Source organism: Nicotiana tabacum, chromosome 10 (genome assembly GCF_000715075.1).
Source record: "Nicotiana tabacum cultivar K326 chromosome 10, ASM71507v2, whole genome shotgun sequence".
In the NCBI taxonomy this organism is placed as follows: domain Eukaryota; kingdom Viridiplantae; phylum Streptophyta; class Magnoliopsida; order Solanales; family Solanaceae; genus Nicotiana; species Nicotiana tabacum.
The window spans coordinates 130,841,435-130,850,914 of record NC_134089.1 but is presented as its reverse complement, the minus strand read 5'-3'; the positions used below and the strand labels follow the sequence as shown (position 1 = coordinate 130,850,914).

The 9,480-nt window shown below is 34.3% G+C and overlaps 1 protein-coding gene across 1 annotated transcript; it reads left to right on the top strand.

The window, feature by feature from the left end:
- The first annotated feature begins 5,124 nt into the window (after positions 1-5,124).
- Positions 5,125-6,184, top strand: LOC142165381 (uncharacterized). The gene is made up of 2 exons (XM_075223947.1): positions 5,125-5,811; positions 5,927-6,184. The coding sequence occupies exons 1-2, from the start codon at positions 5,125-5,127 to the stop codon at positions 6,182-6,184; spliced, it is 945 nt and encodes a 314-aa protein (XP_075080048.1).
- The last annotated feature ends 3,296 nt before the right edge of the window (positions 6,185-9,480 follow it).

Below are 9,480 nucleotides of genomic sequence, written 5' to 3'. Positions count from 1 at the left end.
CTAAATCACATAGATAGATGATGTATATAGAGATATGATCATTGAACCGACTCATTGGATAATTCCTAATGGTTAGAATTACCATAACTGTCAATAGGATATTCTCTTGAAGAATGTGATGTAAAAATTTCCTTTGACCTGAGATCGTCATAGTAATTGACAAGTTATTTATTGTGCTTTGATACACGACACCTATGGCCCTAAGGCGATAGTTGAAAGGATATTGGGTATGATTAAATGCTTGTAGAATTAGTGATTGATCAAGATGGAATCTGTCAACTCTTGGTAATGAGTTTAAACTCCATGTTGTCATGAATTATAAACGACCAAACTAAGACCTTGGCTAGGGCAATTGATTGAAAGAAGAAAGGAGTTTCTTAGGTCATTCAATAGTCGATTATATTTGACATTAACACATAGTTGGTTGCCTATTAGGATTTGACAGTTGAACCATATCCTAGGGTGATCCAGAGCTATAAGGACAGAAGGAATTACTACATTATTCTTCTACTGATTCTTGAGAGTAAATTATATACTTCATTCTATCCGGTCGTTAAGGAGTATTGCTAGACGCTACCCTTGATTAGTATATTGATGTGATCAATTTACTACCGGTTTAGTATTGAACCTATGGGGTCACACACTAACGAGTGTTCTGATATTTGCTAAAGGATTGATTAACTTATTATTTGATAATTGAATTAATGAATTTAATTAGTCAAATAAATTTAGTTATTAGTCCAAATAAAATATTATTATATTCTTTGCTAGCAAAGAGGATGTAATTAACATTGTGAACGAATTGAAATTTTCTATTTGGAATAGAAAACTAAATTATATCTCTTGGTTGAAATATATATGTGATATATATATAATTAATATTTATTTGCACAAAGTGTGCATATAATATATTAATAAAAAGTTATTTGGAAATCCAATTTAGAATTGGAATGGATAACAAAGTCCAAAAATGGACGTGAGATTAGCTCAAACCCATTAAGAATGGGATTGATATTTTTTAATATAAAATATTAGTTAATTTTCACAACCCAATCCAACTTGGAATTGAATTGGAACGTCCTTAAAGGACAATCTGACGGAGGCGTGAAAGTCCAATTGGATTTAGCATAAAATACCTTCAGTCACGTTACCCTTGGGAACGTAATTGGATTTAGCATAAAATACCTTCAGTCACGTTACCCTTGGGAACGTGATTCGATTTCTTCCTTAAAGTTTATTTTTGAATTAAATTTTCATCCTAAGTAAATTATTACCTCAACCAAATAGGAAAAGAGTTTATAGATGATGCTATACAAAGGGTGTTGGAAGAAAATTTGCTATTTTTTTTTTGAAGAAAACACTTTGTGAAAGTGAGAGAACAACACAAGCCAAGAGAGAAAATACAATTACAAGAAAAGTGTTTGTTGTTCTTCTAACATTGAGTTGAGATTTTTGAGAAAAATTTCAACACAATATTTTTCGTTCAATATGTTCGCGGGTTTCATTAATCAAAGAGTTGATAGCAAGGATCGGTCTCGGTGTGGATACGCATAGAGTCTTCGCACTATCGAAGAAATTTTGAAACGAGACTCTCTTCACCAGGTACGTCTTAGATCCGATCTTTGACATGTAAATAAATTTTAAACACGAAAAGATCTGCCTAGAATTGTTATTGTCTTCCGCTGCGTGTTACGAACACCTATACACAATCCTTTAGTGGTATCAGAGCCATGGTTTCTCGTGTTAGGTAGAAATACAAATGTCAAATTAAAAGAAAAAGATAATAGACATTAAAAACAATAAAGCATGATTCTAGAAGCTGAATTACTTGATATTAAAATATAATTTCATTGCTCTGATGCTTAAAAACTTGAGAAAGAATAAAAAAGTATGTGCCATTTTTTAATCTATTTAATGTTCTTTGCGTTATTATTGAGAGAATAGACAGTTTAATATGAAAAAGAAAAGAATGTACAAAGTATAAACTTTAATATGAGACCGGAGTAAAAGAAAAAGTATATTGATGACAAAATATAAATTATTAAATAATCACTATTTAACCACCTTTTACATAAAGATTCTATATTTTTTATTTTAAAACATTCATTACTTTTCAAAAAATTAAATATAAAATTCACTATCAGAAAAATGACGCCTCACTAATTTGGGGCCTAAGGCCATTGCCTCAGTGGCTTTGACCTTGGAGCCGGCCCTGGGTTGATGGGTCGAAAATATTTCTTGAAATAAATAAATATTAGAAGTTAATGGTATTATTAGCAAATTGGAGTGCTTTGATGAGAATTTTGAGTACTAAAAATCTATCTATCTATATATATATAAGTGAGAAAGATAATGTTGCCTTGGCATCTCTCTTTGCCCAAGAAATCTATTTATCTTTTTTCTCAATTCTTTGGATTTCTCTTCCTTTTTCTTCCATTTACGTGCTACATTAAAAAACACAAAAGACATTTAAATGCTCTTAATCTTAATCATGTTTATTATATTGATTGAATCACTAATTAATGGGATCATTATAATTTTAGATGAGTTACAACTTTTCACCTCCTCATTCACCATAACATCTCCTTTTTCAATAAATTCATTCATATAGATTTCATATATATGTTGTCAATCCCCATTTTTGAGGCATGTTATACGGTCCAATTGGTTTCACATTTCTGGTGCTAACGGGGGCTTCCAAGAGTATATTAGTAGATTATTGTTTTAGTTGTATGGCTTCCTGTTATCATTTAGGTATATCAAGTGTGGTTTAAAATACATTTTGTGTTAAAGTAAAGATTTTTGTTCTTGATGTGCTTTACTTTGTCCATAGTTTTTCTCTTTCACAGGCAATGTGATTCTATATTTGTTATGCTCTTTAATTGTTGCTATGCTCTTTGTATAATATATATGACGGAGGAATTAAATTGGCTTTTGCTTCATGCTTTCACGACATGCATTTTATCTTTTTACTTTTTTTTTCAATTTCTCATAGGCATAGTTCGGAAAAAATATGTTAATCTTATGCCTCTTCTGTTTTCATTAAATCAATCCTCTAAACGTTGAAAATTAGCATTCAATGGGTAACAAAGAAATATAGAGATGGAGAGAAACAAATGATAAAAATTAAGAAGAATTATTGTAGTTATTTTAGATGAATAAAAATTAAAGTGTGAGAACGTGTCATTCATTTTCATGGAACAGATCTATTATTTGAAAATGTGTGGTAGTTAATATGCCACTCCGTGTAAATACTACTCCTATTCTATATAATTTCAGCACCTATAAAGAATTCTTGCACTAGAAAATTTTAGTTCTTGAAAATTTTCTCAACTTGAAATCTTCATTTTTTTGGCTATTCATCTTCACTATTTCATTCGCTCGAACTTCTAATTCGGTTGTTCTTCTTCACTTTAACTTTTAAAAACAAATGGGAGATTTAACAGTTTCTCAGTACTTTTATTTGAGTGCATATTAGAGTGAATATCTGCTTTTTAAAGTTTACATTTTAAAAAGAATATTTTTAAAATAGTGTAGAAGGCAAGCTCTCTCTCTCTAAGTGCTCTCAGCTCACGTTAGTTAACATGCGCTGAATCTGGTCATCCATGGCGAGAGGGAGGGGAAAAGGACGAGGAAGGCCAAAAAAAATTGTCATTACCAGCATAGAAAGATCTACTAACTCACAAAGCAAAACAACGGGAAACGAGAATGCTCAGCAAACACTAGATCTGGAACAAAATTCGGATACTAGAGCTCAATGGAAGAACACTGGGGGTGCATCTAGCTCAGGGGTTTCAAAGAAGCTAGATCTCACAACACCCCCAACAACTGCATCAAAAGTGCAATTGGAGGAAAAAACAAAGGATCAAGCTCTGCATGCTACAATAACTAATGCAACAGTAACAATTGAGGAGGCAGATCAAGGAGCGACAATTCCTTCTTTGACGACAAAAGCTGTAGACCATAAACCATAGGCTAACCTATTCCAGAAGAACAGATCTGCAGCAAATGGTATGTCTCTATCATATATCCCTCCGGAAATTGTCGATGGCCAAGTATTTGTCCAATTGGACAAAGAAGAGGTTGAATCTGAGACTAAGAAGTAGAAATGTGCATTAATTGCTTACATCTTAGGTGATACGCCAGGATATAATACTATGAAGAGATATATAAATGTTAATTGGGCAGGTGTGAGGGAACCAGATGTATTTCTCCATGAGGAAGGATACTACATCATTAGATTCCATTCGGAGGCTGATATGAAAGAGATCTACTATTCTGGACCTTATACTATTAATAATATGCCTATAATTTTGAAGCCTTGGACCTCAAACTTTGATTTTAAAGAAAAATTTCCCATTGAAATTCCACTGTGGGTTAATTTTCCAAAATTACCTTTGAATTGTTGGGGAGTGAACTCATTGAGTAGAATAGCAAGTGCAATTGGAACTCCTATGTGACTAAACCATTACGTGATGAAGTCTGGGTTAGAGATCCAAAGGGTAAACAATTCATGCAAGATGTTTACTATGAGTGGAAACCTAAATTTTGTGAGAACTGTCAAGAGGTTGGCCACTCATGTACTCCTCATGGTGATGGTTAGAGATTAAGCAACAGATTAACCAGAAGGGGAAAGCAAGGGAACCTAAGAAAGTGACTATGGAATGGAGAACTAAAGGCAAGGTACAACAAAATGATACTGTACCAGTACAAGCTATACCAGCTGACCAACAGAAACAGCAATAGACATCAGAGGTCCAGCAAATTCCAAACATTTCAACAAGCTCCAGGCCGGAAAGTAACCATGGACAACTTGAGACTATGCCTTCAAGTAGTCCAACTAAGGTTATACTGAGTAACGACAATCGAGGGAAGCAAGTGGAAAGCAGCCCTGAGTTTAATTTGACAAATTTTCCTTTGTTGTCTGCTATAAAATAGAGAAATCCTTTTGAGGTATTACCATGTGAGACAGGGGATGTGCAACAATTACCCCTTGACAGGGGAAGAGGACATTTAACATGTTGATTAATTGGCTATTCTGGAATGTGAGGAGTCAATAAAAGGTATAAACAGAAGGAATTGGCTAACTATATCAAAAATAGAAATGTTAAGTTAGCTGGCCTAATGGAAACTAGAGTGAAAGGGAAAATTTTCAAGAGAATTATCAAAGCTATTACTCTTGATTGGGAAGGGATAAACAACTATCAATATGCTCAGAATGGTAGGGTGTGGGTGCTATGGGATCCAAGATGGTATAGTGTGAAGTTAATAAAAGCTGGGGCTCAATATGTTCATTATCAACTTACAGACAACTTAGGGAAGATAGACTGCTTAATAACAGTAGTTTATGGACACAATACAATTGAGCAAAGGAGAGCACTATGGTCAGACATACATAACCTGGCTGCAAACATAACCACTCCTTGGCTAATTGGAGGAGACTTCAATGCAGTGCTATATTCTCAAGATAGACTAATGGGAAATCCTATAACATATGCTGAAACTCAAGACTTTGCCAGCTGCATCCAAACTCTGCAGTTGAATGAATTGATATGGAAGGGTGATTACTACACTTGGTCAAACAAGCAAGATGGACTAGACAGAATCAGTAGCAGCATTGATAGGATGTTTGGAAACTTTGAATGGATGATGCAATGGGGACAGGTACAAAATGAATATGTTTTGCCTCAAATATCAGATCACTCACCTATGCTTCTTTCAATTTCCATGAATACAAGGCATGACAAAATTCCATTCAGATTTCTAAACGTATGGGCAGATCATGGTAGTTTCTTACAAGTGGTGCAGGAAGTATGAGAACAGAATGTGACAAGTTGGAGAATGAAGAATATATGGTTGAAGTTGAAAGCCTTGACCTAGACTTAAGGCTTTGAACAATGAGGAGTTTAGATCTATTATTGACAAGATTGACAGGGCTCGTGGAGAACTTCAAGATATACAAGAGAAGATTATCACAAATTATAATGATGGCCTATTAGAGCAGGAGAGAACTGTCCTCCACCAGCTGGAGAAATGGTCTCTTATAGAGGAAAGTATCCTAAAACAACAATCAAGAGCAAGGTGGATTAAGCTTGGGGACTCTAACTCCAAGTACTTTCCTGCTATGCTAAAAGAAAGGAATCAAAGGAAGCAGATTAAGGAACTCACATCCCTACATGAGTAGAAGTTGAATGATGCTGACATGATCAAGCATGAAATTATGGAGTTCTACAAGTCACTGATGGGGACTGCAGCACTAAATCTACTTGCCATAAATAGGGAAATCATAAAGCAAGGGCTTATGCTATCCCAACAACAAAGAAGTCAGTTAATCGCAGAAATCTCAGATCAAGAGATCTTTGAAGGACTACAGAGTATTGGGGATGACAAATCACCAGGAGTAGATAGTTTCAATACATACTTTTTCAAGAAAACATGGCCTATTACCAAGGATGAGATTTGTGCAGCTGTCAATGAATTCTTTACTACTGGTAAATTGTATAAGGCTCTTAATTGCACTACCCTTACACTAATACCAAAAGTAGACAAACCAGTCACTGTGAAAGATTTTAGACCCATTGCTTGTTGTACCCTGCTCTATAAGACGATTTCTGAGGTATTAGCAGCAAGACTACAGAAGGTTATTGCGAACAACATTAGTGAAAATCAGGCAGGATTTATACCTGGGAGGAGAATTGCAGACAATATCATACTAGCATATGAATTGGTTAAAGCTTATATAAGGAAGCACATCTCAGATAGGTGTATGATTAAGATAGACTTACATAAAGCCTATGATTAAATGGAGTGGATCTACTTGGAGCAGGTAATAGAGAATTTGGGTTTTCCTACTCAATTCACTAGCTGGATTATGGAGTGTGTCAAAACAGTCAATTACACCATCTTGATTAATGGAGAGACTACTGCCCCTTTTGATGCAAAAAAAGGACTTAGGCAAGGGGATCCTATGTCCCCCTTCCTATTTGCTATTGTAATGGAATATCTAAGTAGGAGTCTACATGGCCTAAAAGGGGAAAAAGATTTTAGATACCATCCAAAATGTGCAAGACTTGGTATTACACACTTAAGCTTTGCTGATGACTTATTGTTGTTTGCAAGAGGAGATTTATCATCAGTGAAGGCCATGCATAGATGCTTCAAACAATTTGCTCAAGCATCAAAATTACAAGAAAATATGGGGAAGAGTTCAGTGTACTTTGGAGGAGTACCAAGAGATGAAAGAGCTGAAATTCTGCAGCTTCTGGGATATGGACAAGGGGAGATGCCTTTTAAATATTTAGGCATTCTCATGTCAACAAAAAAGATAACAATGATTCAATGGCATCCACTCATTCAGAAAATAGTAGCAAGGATATCTTCATGGACAGCTAAGAAACTATCTTATGCAGGAAGAGTACAATTAGTATAAAGTGTAATTTTTGGAATACAAGCATACTGGGCCCAACTGCTACCTCTACCTGTTAAGGTGTTGAAAACTATTAATGCATATTGTCGAAGCTATATCTGGTCTGCAACCAATACCATAACTAAGAAGGCATTGATATCCTGGGAAAAGATGTGTTCCCCTAAATCTTGTGGAGGCTTAAACCTGGTGAACATCCATCTATGGAATAGAGCTGCTATCTCTAAAGTGTGCTGGGATGTGGAAGCTAAACAAGATAGACTGTGGATCAAGTGGATCCACTCCTACTATATCAAAGGGCAGCAATTCATGCAAATGCCAGCTCCCAAGCAAGCCTGCTGGATGATCAGACAGATCTTCAATGCTAGAACTGATTGTAGTCTGGTACAGAGGAACAAATAGGGCACTAGTGTAACTAGACACATATATCTTCAGATGCTGGGACAACAAACTCGAGTGCCATGGAAATGTCTAATGTTTTAGAATTGTGCGAGGCCAAAAGCACAATATAGTATGTGGATGTTATTATATGGAAGACTTCCAACCACAGATAGATTGGCAAAGTGGTGTTTGACAGTGGATACACAATGCACTCTATGCCACAACCATGAGGAAGATAGAGACCATCTGTTTGTCAAATGTGAGTATACTAGGAAGCTATGGATGAAGCTTATGCAGTGGATGCAACATGATTATACCAGGACACAGAACTGGGAGCAGCATCTTGACTGGAGTGTGAAGTATGCTAAAGGCAAGACCACAAGAGCAAACATATTTCGACAGGTATATGCAGAATAGCACATGCTATTTGGATTGAGAGAAATCTGAGAATTTTTTAGAAAAGGACACGTGATTGGAATACTATAGCTCGTGAGATAACATACACATGTAACTTCTAAGATTAAATGGTAGAAAGGATTATTTAGAAAAAGTAATTATTTTTTAGGTTCATAATTGAAAAAATATGGCTCTGGTTGAATTCATTTTCCAAAGAATTTAGCATAACGAAAGGAAGAGAATGTTTCCTCTTTATAGTCTTTAACCGAAAATTAGTCTTATATGATTTTTTTTTTATTTGTGTTATATGGATAACTAATTTTTTCAGTTTGATTTAATATAACTTTCATTTTAAGCGCCTTATAAATATCTAATTACATTTAAAAAATAGTCTATGACAATGACATGTTCTAACCCCTAAAAAAGTAACTTAAATGGATTCAAATTCGAGACTAAATTACAAAAGTTCTTTTTCATATTCTTGAAACTTTTCTGTAATTTTTTTATATCTATTATAATATCATATGCACTCTAATTTGATTGAGAGAAACATACAAGCTATTTATGTTGTGTGATTAAAGCATTGATTATATGCTTTTCAATTATGATTAGGAGCCAATAAGTTCCTTTCTGTTATGATAAATATCATATTATGGTGGATGTCTACTCTTCATCCATGATCTTCATGTCAAATGCTTAATGACATATTCTATGACATATTTTCTATGTTCAATGATATATTCCATGACATATTTTCTTCACTTTTCATGCCTATATAAAGACCTTGTAATAGATAAGAAAATACACGCAATTGAAGAAGAAAATCTCTTCCTTCTCTCTATCTCTATTTCTTGTTCATGTTTTACTAAATCGCTTTTATTTCCTTGTTTCATATTGTTATTTTGAGTTATATTTCATAATACGTTATCAGCACGAATAGCTCATTTCATAATCTTCTATCAAGATTATGTGGCATGTGCTCTTTAATTTTCATGGCGTTGGCCAATACCAATTTTGGTGGCAAGGTAACTTTATTCTAATTTTTCTTCATAATGGTAAGAGTTTATATATTCATACCACTACACAAATATTTATTTTAGTGTTCTTTAATCCCAAAAAATTATATCTAATATGAAGTTTCTTCTCGTAGAGTTTTAGTCCTAAGTATCAGTAAAGAACATAATTGTTGCTTAAACTAAACCCAAAGTGAAAATTTAAGAAGGTGAGATGTACAAGATCTCTATTGTCCAAGGAGTGAATTCCACTATGAATTCTAATAT

Coding starts and splice junctions, on each gene's coding strand:
- LOC142165381 (XM_075223947.1), top strand. CDS start 5,125: ATGGAAACTAGAGTGAAAGGGAAAATTTTCAAGAGAATTATCAAAGCT. Junction 5,812..5,926: donor TCTTACAAGTGGTGCAGGAA/GTATGAGAACAG, acceptor ATTATTGACAAG/ATTGACAGGGCTCGTGGAGA.